Here is a 19267-nt window from a genome sequence, read left to right as displayed (position 1 = left end):
CACGTGAGAAAAGTATGGATTTAAAAAAAAAAAAAACACATGATACGGAGATTTCATGGTATCAAGAAGTAATAAAGTGTTATTAGCAAGCAACCAACATGACCATTGAAGAGAATCTACGTTTGGATCTCCATTTATCAATTGTGTGGTACAGAAAGGTCAGATGTAAAACAGGTCAACCATAATCTCCAGCGTATGGTGGGAGCTGTAGTCCCTTAACAACAACTTGATATTAACTTAGACCGAGATAACTACAATGTTGTAAATAACACGTTCATCAGAATCCATTAAGAGCAAATATCTAACAGACAAATGTTGGTTGTCAACGGTTTACCCCCAGGCCAAAACTGCTATGTAGAGACCGCTGTAAAGACACCTACTGCTGTATAATAATAGGAATGATGCTGTATGCAAATGATCTGTCACCTGAATTTTAAATTACCTGGGATATAAAGTCGCTGTTTACTATGCGGGACGTGAACCGTATGGATGGGATTGTACAGATTCTAAACAAGTTGACATAAGGCACCAGCATGCATTCAATAGACAATTGTATTAGAGATCCCAGTACATGACTTGTGCAGCAGAACCTTCCCCACCACCAGTCTGTACATTGTAGCCTGTCCCCGTCACCAACAAAGCATCAGAATGAAGGTTATTAATAGAAACTAATTGTCTACATTGTTGCAAGCCCTATTGTCAATAGTGCACATGTATATACCAATACAGCTTGGTGTCTGCTCCTATGGGAGGGAAAGCACATGATGAGGTAACTTGGCACTGCTCTTCCTGGCAGGGCAGGTAGATGCCAGCAGCACAGTACTCACGTTTAATCTGCCTGGGATTACTCTGTTTTCGCCTGGACATCTCTCTGTGATGGGGCTAGGAGGGATCAGACTATCCTCATGCCCACTTCAGCAATAGACCACACTGAGCTTCAGGCCAGGGAAATGATCCGCATGGAGGGCTTGGGCTCCTCTGTTGTACTCGCCGGTGGTAGTTGGTGCTATAAGCGTTAAGTCCCCTCTTATTGTTATTTCTATACCATCTGTAGCAGGAGCATATGCCAAGATTGATTGTATTGTCAGCAGGCAGTGCCAGGGACAGCTCTCATGTCAACAGCCTATGTCAGGGATAACCCATTCACCTGGGGCGACTGTCCTGTCAAACGCAGCTATCCGATCTCCAGCCTGTGGCATGGGTAGATGGGTAGGTGGCCTCTCACCAATTCCTGTGTGATGTGTATCATGCAGAATCCCTCCAGGTGTGTAATCGTGTGGACGGGGTTACTGGATACGGTCACCAGATGAGAGCCCCAATCCGGGTGTCATATAGAGAAGTCCAATCATGAGCTCTCCAGGGAGAGTGACAAGCCACCAGGTGTGATCGCCAGTCCCCGGTCCAGCTCAGAGGTTCTGGTGTGGTAGAACAGGTGCAGGGAAGATAACGGTGCGGCGGCAGCAAGACACAGGCGGCTCCGTGGGCCGGGCTCTGCTCTCAGCCTCTCCCCGGATAATACGCGCCGGGATTGTTACTTTTTCTGAATGGAACGCTGAAATGTATCAAAGCGGCCGCAACATTTCAAACGGGGCGTGGTCAGAGCCAGGAAGGCGGTGCTGAGAATCCCGCCCACCCGTACTCTTCGATGTCTCCGCCCAATCCACAACGTCATGACGTAGGCACAATGCAATCGAATAGAGGACTTTCATATTATAAAAAATGAGCTACGGAAGCGTGCGTTGCACAATCTTCCTACGCCAGTTTTTTGCTCGTTATAGTTTGACAGAAGTGGAGGGAGATTGATGAAGAGAATTGTCGGACTGGATGTTTGCAGGATCTGACAAAATTATCAAAATGTTATACATGTATTTCGATGGTGTCTTTATATAAGGGACACATGAATTACTGATAAACACAAGAATATGGAAGCGTTAGGTCCAGATCCGTTTCTGATGACAGGACCAAAAGAGTTTTCAACGTTCTGTATAAACTAGAGAAAGCCACACATAGGTGCACAGAGCACTAGTTTGTCGCAAATGCACTTATGTTTGTGAAGTGTGATAACATCTCCTCCTGCTGTGTTAGTGTATAGGGCTGATTCATTAGACTGAGATCAGATGAATCTTCTCATAGAAAACGCTGCATGAGGAGATGTTATCATCTTCACAAGATCATATCACCATCAGCTGCATACACCCATCTCACTTCTCATTTCTTTCATTATAGGCACATTATTGTGAAAACCAGAAGCAATCGTTTCTTTGTAAATAGAAATCTGCATCCTAAGTGCGACAACTACACATCACGCTCTGTTGCGGACACATTGTACGTGCTGCAACATCGTGTATCTAAGCCAATCATCGATGATACGGTCTGCTGAGCTGCTGTATCTAATTCTATCTCATGTGATACTGTCTACTGAGCCGCTGTATCTAATCCTATCATGTGTAATACCGTCTGCTAAGCTGCTGTATCTAAGCCTATCAATGTGTGATACTGTCTGTTGAGCTGTGTATCTAATCCTGTCATGTGTGATACTGTCTACTGAGCCGCTGTATCTAATCCTATCATGTGTAATACCGTCTGCTGAGCTGCTGTATCTAAGCCTATCAATGTGTGATACTGTCTGCTGAGCCGTTGTATCTAAGCGAGTCCATAACCCTCACTTACAATCAGTGTTTGAGACATCCAAAGTGTCTGTGGCCAACTACACACACAGGTCCGCTGGTGTACAGCACTAAGGCTAGGTTCACACACAGTGTAAGGCCCTATTCACACAAACGTGTTAAACGTCTGTGACACGGCCGTTGAAACAACGGCCGTCACACGGACCTAAATAATTCGATGTGGCCGTTCACACGGCTGTTGTTTCAACAGACCGTGTGAAGGGTCCGTGAGAAAATAGGACATGTCCTATTTTTTCACACTTCATCGCGTCCCGCAGCGCAGAGAACGGATGCACCTCGAAGGTGAAAATTGCCTGTTTTTCACGTCCGAGATGCGCAGCGCCCGTGTGACTCTAGTCTAAAAAATATTCTGTTTTACCTGCCTAAAAATCCACACCAAAATCCGCAATGAAATGTAACATGTAGATTTCATTGCAGATTTTGGAGCAGAAATAGTTGCGGATTTCACTCTTTGCATCCACAATAAATCTGCGACCATTCCGCCGCATAAATTGACAATTTCTGCATGGAAATTTTCCACAGCACATTGATGAGATTTGTTAAAATCTCATCCACTTTGCTACTACTATATTCCTCTGCGGAATATACCCCCACAAATCCGGAAGGAAAATCTGCAGCAATTCCACTTTGTGTGAACGTTGTTTAATACAGTAATTCTAACTGATATAAAGCCTTATTAGGGTAAGGCCACACGGAGCGGCACTGACCCGCCCGCGATGCGGCCAACAGCTTCGTGGGCACCATGTTTGGCACGGCTGTCAAACTGCTTATTAATGACCACATGTTGTGGGTAAAACGGCCCTTTACCTGTAAAATCGTGCATCCATCAATGAATAAATCCTGCATTGCCATACAATTTTGCAGGTAAATAGCCGTTTTATCAGCTACAACGTGCGGCCAAATATTGTGGCGGCGCGGCTGTCAACCGCAGCATTGCGGGTTATGGTATGTATTTTTTTAAGCCAAAACTTGCAATGGAACGTGAACAGAAGAAATATATTAAGGAAGGTATTATAGGTCTGCTCTCCTGGATACAATTCTGGTTTTGGCAAAACAAAATGCAAGAACAATATGCACTGTGTGAACAAGGCCTAAAGTTACATGTACTTTGTTGCAATAATTTCCGCAACGTATAGATGAGATTATTTTGAAATCTCATTTACTTTGCTGGTACTGTATTACGCAGATTTTGTGCTTGCTGCAGAAAAACAAATTCAGATGAATAAAACTGATTTTCAGTTATAGAAATTTATGCAACAAAATATGCTGCATGTGACTGCGCACTAACGGCTCATTCAGACGAGCGTGATTCCTGTCCGTGTGCGTTGAAACAACGCACAGCACACGGAACCATTGATTTCAATGGGGCCATTCACGCAGCGAGTGTCCGTTGCTTGAAACTAACAGCATGTCCTATATTGGTGCGTTTTCACGCACCTAGTCGCCCATTGAAGTCAATGGGTGCGTGAAAACCCATCTGTGTGCTGTCCGTGTTTCACACATCAATTACATTGAAAAACAAAAGCAGCTCACACAAAAAGATTTCCGTGCGTTTTTTTATTACACGCGTAAATCTGTCGCACTTGTGTGAATGTAGCCTAAGGTGAATAAAACTTAAAGCAACCAAACGATCTTTGACTCTTCTCATATTACCCAGACAGGCCTGGCTAGTCTTATTGTAATTATAAAATAAAAAACACGTCAGTTGATAGCATTGGTGGGGGTCTGTGTGCGGAGACCCCACTGATTGCAACTGAACATTATGGTCCTTCGCCTTAAAAAGTACTTTTATACGGGCTGATACTGGCCGTGAAAACGAGTGCTGATCGATGATACAGCTCATCCATCAGCAGTCGTTAGCGTAATCAGGGACGAGCGTTTCTATGATCGCTTGGCCCGTGTAAAAGGACCTTTACTTGGAGGCACTCGCATCTGCTTGTTATACTGACTATGTTCATATCAAGGGAACTGGCGTTAGCAGAACTAGAAGAAATAGAATTGCACATTACATTCTCACTTATTTGAATGCATATTTAATTGAATGGGGTTGAGCTGTAATACCAGATACAGCCCATGGTCAAGAGTGGCGCTATTTCTAGAAAAATAAAGAACCCCCTTTTTTTTTCTTAAATTTCACACAACTGGGCATGGCGTTTATTAGAGACCGTTCATTGCAATAATCAATGGGCATCCCAGCGCATACGTCCTTACTGTCTTCTAATGTCTCAGCGACCAGTCAGTAGATGCTTAAAAGGTACACATTTCTTAATGAAAACTCCCTACCGACATCAAGAGCAACAGCGACACCAGCAGGTTATACAACAGTATTACAATGAAATACTTGAAAAACAAGAAAACATAATAATATTTATTTATATAGCGCCAACATATTCTGCAGCACTTTACAATTTAGAGGGAAAGTATACAGGTGACTGGTAACTCCAGTCTAAGGGTCCATTAACACGTTGCAGTTCAGGTGCGGTTAGAACCACATTGAAAAACTTGCGGCTGCGCCAACGCATCGAGTAAAAAACGCTTCCATTCGTGGTAAAAACACATGCAGTTCTAACCACACCGCAATGTGTGAATGGACGCTACAGCTGCCCAAACACCTAATATAACTTAACTGACAGCTATACTTAATGGCCACTTTATCAGAGACACTGTCCCTTTCACAATTGGAGCTTCCCTGTCTGAAAATTAGACCCGTGACCCCGGACGCAGTATAAAATACTGTGAGCAAATTTCCTTGGATCAGTTCCAGTGTGAATCCAAATTAGAATTGTAAAATCCAGCGATTTGAGCGACTTAGAGCGAGGCCTGGTCATAAGTTCTAGACCACCCGGGACCTGTATTTTTTAAATCTGACAACCTTGTGGGGTTTTCTCGTGCACCGGTGTGGAGAGTAACCAGAGAACCAGATTAATGTCAAATCACATTTCTGATAATAAAAGTGAAAAACTGACAGGCAAGTTAAAGTGTATGTTCACAAATGCCAGAAGTCTAGCAAGCAAAATGGGGGAGCTGGAGGCCTTGATACTGGAAGAAAATATAGATATAGTTGGTGTTGCTGAAACATGGCTGGACTCTTCACATGACTGGGCTGTAAATCTACAGGGTTTTACACTTTTTCGTAAAGACAGGACAAATAGGAAAGGTGGTGGTGTATGTCTGTATGTGAGAAGTGATATGAAGGCGAGTGTGAAAGAGACAATAGTGGGTGAAGACTGTGAGGAGGTTGAAACCTTGTGGGTGGAACTAGAAAGGGAGGTAAACACTGAAAAAAATACTTTTGGTGTAATCTATAGACCCCCCAATATAACTGAGGAGATGGAAGGTCAGATATATAAACAGATGGAGCGGGCTGCACAGGCGGGTACTGTAGTGATAATGGGAGATTTTAATTTCCGGGATATTAATTGGTGTCATGGTTCGGCTTCAACTGCAAAGGGGAGACATTTCCTCAACCTGTTGCAGGAAAATTTTATGGGCCAGTTTGTGGAAGACCCGACTAGAGGTGAAGCTCTGTTGGATCTGGTCATTTCTAATAATGCAGATCTTGTTGGGAATGTCAATGTTCGTGAAAACCTCGGTAACAGTGATCATAATATAGTTACATTTTACCTATACTGTAAAAAACAAACGCAGGCTGGGAGGGCAAAAACATTTAATTTTAAGAAAGCCAATTTCCCCAGGATGAGGGCGGCAATTCAGGATATGGACTGGGAAGAACTAATGTCAAATAATGGAACAAATGATAAATGGGAGATTTTCAAATCTACTTTGAGTTATTATAGTGCAAAATTTATTCCTATAGGTAATAAGTATAAACGACTCAAATTAAACCCCACATGGCTTACACCTTCTGTGAAAGGGGCAATACATGACAAAAAAAGGGCATTTAAAAAATACAAATCTGAGGGTACAGCTGTAGCCTTTGTAAAATATAAAGAGCTTAATAAAATCTGTAAAAATGTAATAAAATTAGCAAAAATACAAAATGAAAGGCAGGTGGCCAAGGATAGTAAAACAAATCCTAAAAAATTCTTCAAGCATATAAATGCAAAAAAGCCAAGGTCTGAACATGTAGGACCCCTAGATAATGGTAATGGGGAGTTGATCACAGGGGATCAAGAGAAGGCAGAGTTACTAAATGGGTTCTTTAGCTCTGTATATACAACAGAAGAAAGAGCAGCTGATGTAGCCGGTGCCAGTGCTGAGCAGCTGATGTAGCCGGTGCCAGTGCTGAGCAGCTGATGTAGCCGGTGCCAGTGCTGTTAATATATCGGCTGATATACTGAATTGGATGAATGTAGAGATGGTCCAAGCTAAATTAAATAAAATAAATGTGCACAAGGCTCCGGGACCAGATGGGTTACACCCTAGAATTCTTGAAGAGCTTAGTTCAGTTATTTCTGTCCCCCTTTTCATAATATTCAGAGAATCTCTAGTGACTGGTATAGTGCCAAGGGACTGGCGCAGGGCAAATGTGGTGCCTATTTTCAAAAAGGGCTCTAGGTCTTCCCCGGGTAATTATAGACCAGTAAGCTTAACATCCATCGTGGGGAAAATGTTTGAGGGGCTATTGAGGGACTATATACAGGATTATGTGACAATAAATAGCATTATAAGTGACAGCCAGCACGGTTTTACTAAGGACAGAAGTTGTCAAACTAACCTAATCTGTTTTTATGAAGAGGTGAGCAGAAGTCTAGACAGAGGGGCCGCTGTGGATTTAGTGTTTTTGGACTTTGCAAAGGCATTTGACACTGTCCCCCATAGACGCCTAATGGGTAAATTAAGGACTATAGGTTTAGAAAGTATAGTTTGTAATTGGATTGAGAATTGGCTCAAGGACCGTATCCAGAGAGTTGTGGTCAATGATTCCTTCTCTGAATGGTCACCGGTTATAAGTGGTGTACCCCAGGGTTCAGTGCTGGGACCCCTATTATTCAACTTATTTATTAATGATATAGAGGAAGGGATTAATAGCACTATTTCTATTTTTGCAGATGACACCGAGCTATGTAATATAGTTCAGACTATGGAAGATGTTCATGAATTACAGTCAGATTTAAACAAACTAAGTGTTTGGGCGTCCACTTGGCAGATGAAGTTTAATGTAGATAAATGTAAAGTTATGCATCTTGGTACCAACAACCTGCATGCATCATATGTCCTAGGGGGCGCTACACTGGCGGATTCACTTGTTGAGAAGGATCTGGGTGTACTTGTAAATCATAAACTCAATAACAGCATGCAGTGTCAATCAGCTGCTTCAAAGGCCAGCAGGATATTGTCGTGTATTAAAAGAGGCATGGACTCGCGGGACAGGGATGTAATAATGCCACTTTACAAAGCATTAGTGAGGCCTCATCTAGAATATGCAGTTCAGTTCTGGCCTCCAGTTCATAGAAAGGATGCCCTGGAGTTGGAAAAAATACAAAGAAGAGCAACGAAGCTAATAAGGGGCATGGAGAATTTAAGTTATGAGGAAAGATTGAAAGAATTAAACCTATTTAGCCTTGAAAAAAGACGACTAAGGGGGGACATGATTAACTTATATAAATATATTAATGGCACATACAAAAAATATGGTGATATCCTGTTCCTTGTAAAACCCCCTCAAAAAACAAGGGGGCGCTCCCTCCGTCTGGAGAAAAAAAGGTTCAAGCTGCAGAGGCGACAAGGCTTCTTTACAGTGAGAACTGTGAATCTATGGAATAGTCTACCGGAGGAGCCGTCACAGCAGGGACAGGAGACACCGCAGGAGCCGTCACAGCAGGGACAGTAGACACCGCAGGAGCCGTCACAGCAGGGACAGGAGATGGCTTTAAAAAAGGGTTAGATAATTTCCTAGAACAAAAAAATATTAGCTCCTATGTGTAGAAATTTTTCCTTCCCTTTTCCCTTCCCTTGGTTGAACTTGATGGACATGTGTCTTTTTTCAGCCGTACTAACTATGTAACTATGTAACTATGTAACTTTGTAACGGTGTGATTGAAAAACATCCAGCGAAAGGGAATCATGAGGACGTCAAGAACTCGTCGATGAAAGGGGTCAGAGGAGGAGGTGAAGAATCGTTCTGATGTTCAAGCCAAATACAATGCTGACGCTGCAACTAACGTGTCCAGACGCACAACGCGTCGCTGCTCAGCACGGATGAGCCGTAACCGCAGACGACCAGTACGAGCGCCATCAGTATAGGAAACAGAAATTGTATCACTGAGCAGTGGAAAAACATTGCCTGGTCGGATGAATCCAGATTTCGGAGGCGCCATGCTGATGGGAGGGTCAGAATTTGGCGCAGGCAGCATGAGTTGGTGAACCCGTCCTGTCAGGTGTGAACAGTCCAGGCTGGTGGCGGTGGAGTGATAGTCGGGGGGATGTTTTCTTGGCACCCTGAGACAGAGGATGATGTCTGAACAGTAGGACTTACCTAAGCATTGTGACCGACCAAGTTCATCTCTTCATTGCAGATGTTCATCCTATGGCAGGAGGACATTTTAGTGGCAACTGCGAGACGCCATCCCGTCCACATGCGCCCAATATTCCTGCAGAATGATATCAACACTTGGTGGAATCTATGCCATGACGAATTGCTGCAGTCCTGAAGGCCAAATGAGGTCCAACTACATGGGTGCCTCTAATAAAGTGGCCATTCAGTGAATGTTCCCTGGCTCCCCAATGTATAGCTTACTTAAAGAGGCTCTATCATCACATTATAAGTGCCCTATCTCCTATATTAGGAGATCGGCGCTATAATGTAGGTGACAGCAGTGCTTTTTATTTAGAAATGATCTATTTTAAACCACTTTATGAGCGATTTTTAGCTTTATGTTAATTCGTTTCTTAATGTCCAAGTGGGCGTGTTTTTACTTTAGACCAAGTGGGCGTTGTACAGGAGTGTATGACGCTGACCAATCAGTGACCAGTCAGCGTCATGCACTTCTCTCCATTCATTTACACTGCACTAGCGATATAGTTATATCGCTATGTGCAGCCTCATACACACACTATAACATTACTACAGTGTTCTGATAATGAATATACATCACTACCAGCCAGCACGTGATGTGTATTCAGAATCCTGACACTTCTGTAGCGTCTCTGTGAGATTTACAGCAAGGAAAAACGTAATCTCGCGAGATTACGATGTAACCTGTCATTTCAAACGAGATTACGTTTGCCTTGCTGGAATCTCACAGAAAAGATTCAGACGTGTCAGGATTGTGAATAAACATCACGTCCCGGCTGGAGGTAATGTATACACTCCTCTGTACAACGCCCACTTGGTCTAAAGTAAAAACACGCCCACTTGGGCATTAAGAAACTAATTAGCATAAAGATAAAAATCGCTCCTAAAGTGGTTTAAAATAGATTGTTTTTCTAAATAAAAAGCATTACTGTCACCTACATTATAGCGCCGATCTCCTTATATAGAAGATAGGGCACTTATAATCTGGTGACAGCCTCTTTAAGCGTGCATGCTGTTTAAAATGAGGAATAAGAATCAGGAAGGGGGAAGGATGAATTATAAAAAAATTCATTGCTGGTGACACTTATCTCAATAGGAGTACAAAAATCGAACCTGTCTGACTCATGTCCCCTGACAGAAAACATCAGAGTATGAATAGACTGCCGCCATACACGTTATGGTCGCCATACCTGTTTGTATGGCCAGCCTGACTCTCAATCATTCAGAATTATACAACTTTTCAGCACACTACACTACATGCAGGTTTAGTCCCAGTTTTGGGTGTATGTGAATGTGAAGCATAGGTACCCACCTCATAGAGGTCGCCTTGTCGTGGCAGGTGGGCTCACACAATTTGATCAAAATGTGCGCTAAGAACCTCCCTATTGTAAGAAGATTTAGCAGTAATGCATATTTACTTATATTTGGTGGCTTAGGTGGCATTAGTGTTCGCAGTGTGCTGTCGCCATTTTCTTATGAACAATAATAGTTCCGTTATTTAAAACGATGCAATCAGCTGATGAACGAGCATTTGCTCGTTCATTGGCTGATCATTTCCCTGTTTGCCCGATAATTGGCCGGTGTAAAGGGAACTGGCCACCAGTCATGAAAGCGGGAGACAGCTCGTTGATCTGCGGTCGTTTGCTCTTTTCACAAGGAGCAATGCTTGGTTATGTATGGGGACAAGCGATCATTACTACGATTGTTCATCCCTATATATTACCATCATGTCGGCAGCACATCTCGGCGACAACGATAATATTTATGGCCGCATTAGCGAGCAGATCAGACAAAAAACTAGCGTTTGCTCATTTATCGGCTGATCGTTTACCTATTTACACAGGGCAATGATCGGGAACGAGGGGACCAGGATTCATGCGATACCTAGGAGAACACTAAATGAACGAATGAATGAACAATTTTGTAAAAGTTTTAGAATGACCTGTGTGACAATTAAAAATATGTGATGATGATATGCAACATAAAAAAAAATATAGGTCTTCTCATGACTAAACATATATTATACACAGTCGAGTCACATTATTACGACCACCTCCACTTTGGACGTCGGCAGCACGTAGCCCATGAAGGAAGTGATGTGGGGTGCGCTGGCTTGGTGGGTATATAAGGGGTGCGGTCGGCTGTCTGATCACATATCACTTGTTGTCATGAGTAAAAGGGGCGATTTATCAGAGTTGCAAAAAGGGATGATTATCGAATTTCAGGACAAGGGTGGCGGTATTTCTCACACAGCGCAGTTTGTGAACGGTTCGCGTGCTGCTGTGGTGACAGTGTATCGTGAGTGGACAAATTACACCATTGGGAATATCCAACGTGGAAACTGCGGAGCAGCACGTGCCATTGATGTAAGGCTACGAAGGTGCGCGAGGGCCGAACGACACGCTACAGCTCACCGAGAAACATCGACCAGACGTGTGTCTAAAACAACAGTTCAGTGAACCCGACTGCGTATGGGGCTCCGAAGCCGATGGATCGTCACTGCTCATATGTAACAAAGGTGCATGGGAAAAAAAAGGCTTAAATTTGCACAGCAGTATCGGAATTCGACCATCGATGATTGGTAAAGGTAAGTGCCAAGTAAAAGTGGCCTTCCAGTTTTAAGAACATAGACTAAAAGCGATGCCATCATGAATATATTCCTCTGTGACCAGCTATGAGATTGGCCCATAAAATGGTCAGACAGAATTGACTGGACTTGGCGTCACCCAATGGTCAGCTTGGTCTTTAATAGAACGAGCTGCGACAGGTCCCAGAATATAACTGTATAATATATATAATATTATATGCTAATCCCTGCTGGTTACACTGCTGATTTTTTAATCCTCTGACGCTTTTTGGAAATTCTATCAAGATTGAAAAAAAATAAAAATGGATCCCAAAGACTCTCAATTCCCCTCATTCAAAGCAGCAGACGAGCAGCTTTGTCCCTATTTTTACATACCAATAGTCCACAATCCAGCTCGCCCCTGCAAGCCTTCAGCAGCAATAACGCTTTTATGGAGTTTTACAACCACTGGATAAAAAGCACCGGAATATTTTTTCTTCTCCTCCAGCAATACGTGAGTTTCTAAATTGCACAGGGCACTATTTGACTCTTCTGTACGAGTATTATAATTCGACATCAAAGGGAAGTGTCTGCCAATCACGAGAGCCAAGCACAAAAAGCTTTAGATATGATGGAATAAAACTGACTATAAAAAGATTAGTTTTATTGTTGGTTGTGCAGTCGAAAATTACTTCGTTTTTCTATGGGATAGAATACAAAAAATAGATTTACATCACATCAGTGGAGGAGACATCGACAAGGATAAAGGTTCATTTAACTCTGTGAAAACATTTAATGTCATTTACTGACGTGCAAAAACAAGCAAAGTACATCCGTGTAGAAAGTGAGTGCTCCTATTGTCACAGGCTCATTTCAAAAACCAAAACAGGGCCCCATCTTTGTGGCGTTTTAGGTGACCCTCATCCACCACCATCCCTCAACCAGCACTTGTGCGCGTCCTCTCCCATTAGACGGATTGGCAGCATGATGTTCCGGCTGGTTTCCTGTCTATAGAGATGAAGATTCGCCACCTTGGTTCATACCCCTCATGTTGCGGGGCCATTTGCTCTTTTCTACATTTGGTCTGATTGAGGCACGGCATTGCCTTACCAGATTTTGCCAAAAGTTCTGCTCATTTGGGGTTCTCCACCTATACATGTTTATGGCATGTTGATTAGACATGCCATGAAAGTGTGATTGTTGGGGATCCAACTAATGCGAGCTCCACTCTGGTCCCTGTTCTTGGTGGAGATGTTGCCACATATGCACAATTACTTTCCATCGAAATGAATGGGGATACAAAAACAGCCCTACCCCCGAAACAGATTATTGACGTTGAAATACCAATCCTTGAGTCGTCCTCCATCTATAAACTTGTGACAGTGTTCACCGTAGCTCTGGCATTCTCTTCATGTACCAGGCAGATCAGTATGAATAGTGCTATAGCTCCCTTACACATGGATCAGAGGGCTGCATTGCACATAAAAGTGGGGGGGGGGGGGGGGGGACAGATGAAATATAAATTTAAATAGTAAAACTAATAAATTTTTTAAGCAAGGCTCAAAATCTCTAAAATTCTACTATATAAAGATTGTATGGTGCTGTGTACCGTCCTCACTCCTGCCTCTCCCTTATGACCACACAATACTTTGATGTTCTCTGCTTTTATCACTTATTCATTTCAGTCAAAGGTCATTTTTCGAGAGGTTGAGACAAAGACGTGATCAGTCGATAAATGATAACAACTAGCAGTTGTTTCAGAAGTGAATATGACCAGGAGACACACTGACAATTGTCATTCTCCATACAAAAAAAAACACCTTAGGCTTCGTTCACATCTGCGCCAGGGTCCCATTCCAATGTTCTGACGGAGCTTTCCGTCGGAACGGGACCCTGACTGACACAAACGAAAACCACAGGTTTCCGTTTCCATCACCATTGACTTCAATGGTGACGGATCGGTGCAAATGGTTTCCGTTTGTCTCTGTTGTGCAAGGGTTCCGTCGTTTTGACAAAATGAATAGCACAATCGACTACGCTATTGATTCCATCGGAACCCTGCCACAACAGAGACAAGTGGAAACCATTTGCACCGATCCGTCACCATTGAAGTCAATGGTGATGGAAACGGAAACCTGTGGTGTCCGTTTGTGTCAGTCAGGGTCCCATTCCTACGAAAAGCTCAGAACGGAACGTCGGAACGGGACCCTGGCGCAGATGGTTGGAACGAAGCCTACCTGTTCACATCACCGTTGCCCTTCCGTTGAGTGGTTCCGTTGGAGCTTTCCGTCGGGTTAACCCCTCAACGGAAAGGCAAACGGAAACCTAAGCTTCCATTTCCCTCACCATTGATATCAATGGTGACGGAAACCCAGCTAATGGTTTCCGTCTGTCACTGTTGTGGCAGGGTTTTGTTGTTCTTGACAGAACCCATAGCGCAGTCGACTGCGCTATTGATTCCGTCAAAACGACGGAAGCTTGTCACAATAGGGACAAACGGAAACCATTAGCTAGGTTTCAATCACCATTGAGTTCAATGGTGAGGGAAACGAAAGCTGAGGTTTCCGTTTTCTTTCCGCTGAGGGGTTAAGCCAACAGAAACCTGTGACGGAACCACTCAACGGAACACAGACGGTGATGTAAACACAACTGGCTGCAAAGTGAAGGCCTATTTACACGTAGCAATCACTTTACACCAGCCGAATCTGTTACAACCACAAGATTTGATGTTTACACCCTTTACCTTTATTATATGCACAAGACAGAGGTAACAGGTCGATGGACGGCACAGAACAGTATTGTGCACACCAGAAAGTTTTTATTATGAATGAACAATCAGTTTCTTCCAACTAATAACAATATAAAGTTCCTGGCGTAGACATTAAACGGCTCACATGTAAAAAAAAAATGTATACCACGTGCAGGCTCCCTCGGGATGGAAAAGCAAAGTCTACTACGCTATTCCATCATCCAAAAAGAAGGTATACTGATGTAAAACAGCCCGACGGAGGGCAAAAGAACACACTTTTGGCTTTCATCGGGCTATTGGAGCCCTATGGACACATTTATCGTGTACGTTGGGAGCTTTCCGGATGTACACACTAAACATAGGGCCAAAACCTGATGTGCACAGTCCCTCACATAAGTTTCTATGATTGTGCCCACTGTATAGTAACCGGGCATCTTAACTTACAGTCATTCCAAAAATGCAAGAGCCACACAGAGTGATCGCAGGGAATTTGCATGTTTCAGATAGAACTTTCCACAGATTAGTTTCATTTCAGCGTTTCAGATTCTCAGCATACAATTTGTATTTCTTTGTTTACCACAGCAGATACCAATTTTTTTCCATTTGGCTGAATAGAAAAGGACTTTTTCTTTGTAAATGTATAATATAGACAAGTAAGCAATGACATATTTTCCTTCAAATGATGTAGCAGGAGTAGTGACCATAAGGATGTGTCCAATATGAATAAATCATACAAAGACTCTCTAAAATGTCAGCTCCTCAAAGAGGCAGCTTACCCTGGCGGACTCTCTGTGCACAGTTAGGGCAGATTCACATGCGGCAGATTTTGTTGCAGAAATTTCTGTGGTTGAAAATCAGTTCCATTCATTTGACCTGCACCTGCTGCAGAAACAACCACATTCAGATGAATGACGCTGAAGTTCAGCCGCGTGTGACTGAAGCCTTAGGCCGGGTTTCCACGAGTCGGATATGCCGCGTAAAAACTGCAGAGCGTATCCGACCTGGAGTCCGCAGTACATTCCGTCCGAAAAAACGCACCACATTTCTGCTGTGGAAAGCAGCGCAGGAAAAAAAATAAAAAACTGTCATACTTACCCTCTCCCTCTGTCCTGCGTGTAGTCCAGCCTCCTAAGATGACGTGGCAGGCCATGTGACGCTGCAGCCTGTGATTGGCTGCACTGGTCACATGGGATGCAACTTCATCCCAGGAGGCCGGACTGCAGGAAGAAGGAGCGTTCTGGGTAGGTATGATTTTTTTTTTCCCCCTGTGTTGCGATTCCGCCACATAAGTCGCAACACATGGCTCTCTGTTGCAGGTTTTGCATTTGCATCCCCATTGAATTTAAAGGGGAAAACCCGCAACAGAAAGGCAACGAAAACGCAGCATAAATTGACATGCTGCGGACTTAAATTCAGCACCGCATGTCAATTTAATAGTGTTTACGCTGCGTTTTTTTCCGCAGCATGGGCATGAGATTTTCTTTGCTGCTACTGTAAAGGCTGCGGAATTTCAGCACACAATTCCGTTGCGGAAATTCCGCAGCGTTTACGCTACGTGGGAACCTGGCCTGAAAGGTAAGTTGCTGGGATGTCCATGAATATGTCGAATGCAGGTATGTCAATACTGGCCTAGCAGAAAACACTAGAACATTGCTACTTATACCCATAGAAATATGAAGATGCCTTATAAGCATTTTTTGATGCAGTATAAAACGCCAGAAAAATTCTGTGTGTGAAGGAGGCCTAAAGGATATAAGGTGATAAATGTTAGATCAGTAGGGGCCTAAACACTACGATCTCCACTGAACACTAGAATGGAGAACACCACTTCCCACTCCTCCCCACTGGCACATCCACACTGGGGTGAAATTGTATAGAGCAGTGGCCAAGCACGCACACAGTAGCGCCACACAACTCTATGCGGAGGTAGAGGAGCTGTGTGTCTGATAAATGTTGATAGCTGGAAAATTTCCCAGCAGAACATTGCCCAGAGCATCACACTGCCTGTGTCGGCTTGCCTTCTGTCCATAGTGCATCCTGATACCATCTCTTCCCAAGGTATGTGATGCACCTGGCCATCCACATGATGTAAAGTGTGATTTATCAGACCAGGTTACTTTCTTCCATTGCTCCATGCTCCAGTTTTGACGCTCAAGTGCCCATTGTAGGCGCTTTTGGAATAGACAGGGTTCAGCCTGGGCACTCAAACCGGACTGCGGCTACACTGCAAGCTGCGTTTTCTGACACCTTTCTATCATAGCCAGAATGACCCTGTCGCCAGTCACCGGTTGTTCTTCCTTAGACCACTTTTGGTTGGTACTAACCACTGCATACTGGGAACACCCCAAAAGACCGGGAACACCCCATAAGACTGTGTGTGTTTTGGACCCAAGTCTTCTAGCCATTACAATTTAGCCCTTGTCAAAGTGGCTCAGATTGTTACGCCTAAGTTCCTTTTACACGGCCTGATTTCTGGTCGGCAACGGGCGCTCATCGACGATACAGCATATCGATGGGTGCTCATCAGATCCATTTACAAGGAGTAATAGTCGTAATGTATGTGTATGATCGATCATTAATACGATAATTTGTCCACATACATTTGCATCATGTTGGCAGCACATCTCCCTGTTTACACAGGGAGATGTGCTGCCGACTAGCGACCATTTTTTTGGCTGCCTAAAATATGCTCTCAGTTGATGAACAATCGTTTGCCCGTTTATCAGCTGATCTTTGCCTTGTTTAAACAGGGCAATGATTGGGAAGGAGCGTTCGTATGAACACTCATGTGCCCGATCATTGGCGCGTCTAAAAGGGCCTTTACCCATTTTTCTTGATTAGAATTTCAAGAACAGATTGTTACCTTGCAGCCTAATATATCCCTCCCCTTGAGAGACACCATTGTAACAAGATAGTTATAGTTGTTTATGTCACTTGCTAGTGGTTTTAATGTTATGGCTGACCATTATATATGGGCACTGCTGTAGCGCCAACTACACTGTGGGCATTGCTAGTAATTCTGCGTGGTGTAAACTATGCTACCAACACTACTGTATATGTACTGCAGTCTGGAATTACCTGCAAGGTGCCACATCTATGTAGTTACTATGTGTTGTCTAGTGTAGACACATTGCTGTGAATACAATTACATGGACCAATGATCGGGAACGAGCGTTCATATGAATGATCGTTCCCGATCATTGCCCTGTGTAATCAGGGTAACGATCAGCCGATGAATGAGCAAAAGTTTATCGGCTGATCTGCTCTTTAATGCAGAATTAAAAATCATCATTGTTGGCAGCACATCCCTCCGTGTAATCAGGGAGATGCGCTGCTGACATGATGAAAATGTATCGGGACGAGCGATCGTAGTAATGATCGCTTGTCCCTATACATATCCAATCATTGCTCTGTGTGAGAGGAGCAAACGAGCGCCGATCAACAAGCTGTCTCGTTGATCGGCGCTCATTTACACGGCCCATATTGGGCCGTGTTATAATACCTTTACTGGTGTCACTTGGTCTGTGCTCTCAGACAGTATTGTTTTTGGATAAGGTCATTCATAGGGATTTTAGACAACCATTTTCTATAGTCCATACAACTTGTCGTTGGTTTGTGAGGGTCATTCTGGATGAAACTCCATATATTAAAACATTAAATCGCCGATCGATCTCTGTCTTGATCTGCGGCCTGGTCAGGGCTTCTATTGATGGGATGAATATCTGTTATTTGGCATGAATGACTTTACATTACTGCACCTGACAACAACGAAAAGCCAACGTGGCAGAGCAACTTTTTCACAGGTATCTGTCTTCAGTCAGCGTCTGTCACGCTTGTTCGTGCCACAAAAAGGATGCGACAGTCAGAACAAAATGGTCTAAATCCACCTTTTCGACCGTCAACAATCTCTAGTGTATAGCCAGCTTTAGTAATTGTGGCCAGGGTAATGAGAAATGGGGCTAGGATGAGCCTTACATCTAAAATTTAGCTGCGGTGTGCTGCTCATTATTGTGGCTCCCCATGCCTTTGTCAGTATTGGGCCCTAGGTGGGCACCTTGTTTGCCTTCCCCTCCTCCTGGAATCAGATAGGTAAAGTTCATGCTTAATCTAGGAATTGCTCTCAGACGGACCACAAAAAATGTAAAAGCACAGGAGGCTCTAAGGCCCCATGTACACGACTGTCATTTTGGTCCGCAATTACGGACCGTAATTGAGTTATCCAAATACGATTCCATTAATTTCTATGGCCCACGGACACCTTCCTGTATATTTACGGGAAGACGTCTGGGCCGTAAAAAGCCTCCGTAAAAAATAGGACATGTCCTATTTATTTATTTTTACGCACCGTGCTCTCATGCTTTATAATGTGATTACGGGCACGGTCGTGCGCATGGGGCCTAAGGGCTCTGTTCACATCAGCGTCGCGGCTTTCCTTCATATGCAGCATTTCCATGATGCAGCGCTGGATCAGTCGCTGATGGATTTTGCAACGGAGGCTGACCGCTAACAAATGAAATAAACACCTAAATACATTTCTGGAACAGGGTTAATGGGTTTTCCGCACAATGTAGCATTCTGCGAAAACAGGAAAAAAATCAAACAAAACTAAACTGTCCCATTCTGACACCCGAAAATAAGTTTCACAGGATAAGAACTACGGTCTTTATGAATCGTCTCTCACAATAACAGAATAACGGATCCACTGTGTGGCTTCCATTAGTTTAATTCATCCCTGGTTGAGTGCTGGCGCTAATGACTTCCACAACAATGAATGGGATGCGAGCGCA

General features: G+C 43.6%; 1 protein-coding gene across 3 annotated transcripts in view; it reads right to left on the bottom strand.

The window, feature by feature from the left end:
* The window catches only part of ZFPM1 (zinc finger protein, FOG family member 1), a 132096-nt gene that overhangs the window by 107112 nt on the left and 5717 nt on the right, over positions 1–19267 (bottom strand). For 2 of the 3 annotated variants that reach the window (XM_075838336.1, XM_075838333.1), the window contains exon 1: positions 828–1582. The exons of the other annotated variant lie outside the window; for it this stretch is intronic. Coding sequence is in view for 1 of the 2 variants with exons in the window: in XM_075838333.1 (XP_075694448.1) it covers positions 828–867 (40 nt within the window). In the remaining variant the exon portion in view is untranslated. Of the gene's footprint in view, positions 1–827; positions 1583–19267 lie in introns of those variants that run through there. 3 annotated transcript variants of the gene reach the window in all.

Source organism: Rhinoderma darwinii, chromosome 9, assembly GCF_050947455.1.
Source record: "Rhinoderma darwinii isolate aRhiDar2 chromosome 9, aRhiDar2.hap1, whole genome shotgun sequence".
Classification (NCBI taxonomy): domain Eukaryota; kingdom Metazoa; phylum Chordata; class Amphibia; order Anura; family Rhinodermatidae; genus Rhinoderma; species Rhinoderma darwinii.
The sequence above is the reverse complement of the archived record's forward strand: the minus strand, read 5'-3'. Positions and strand labels throughout refer to the sequence as shown.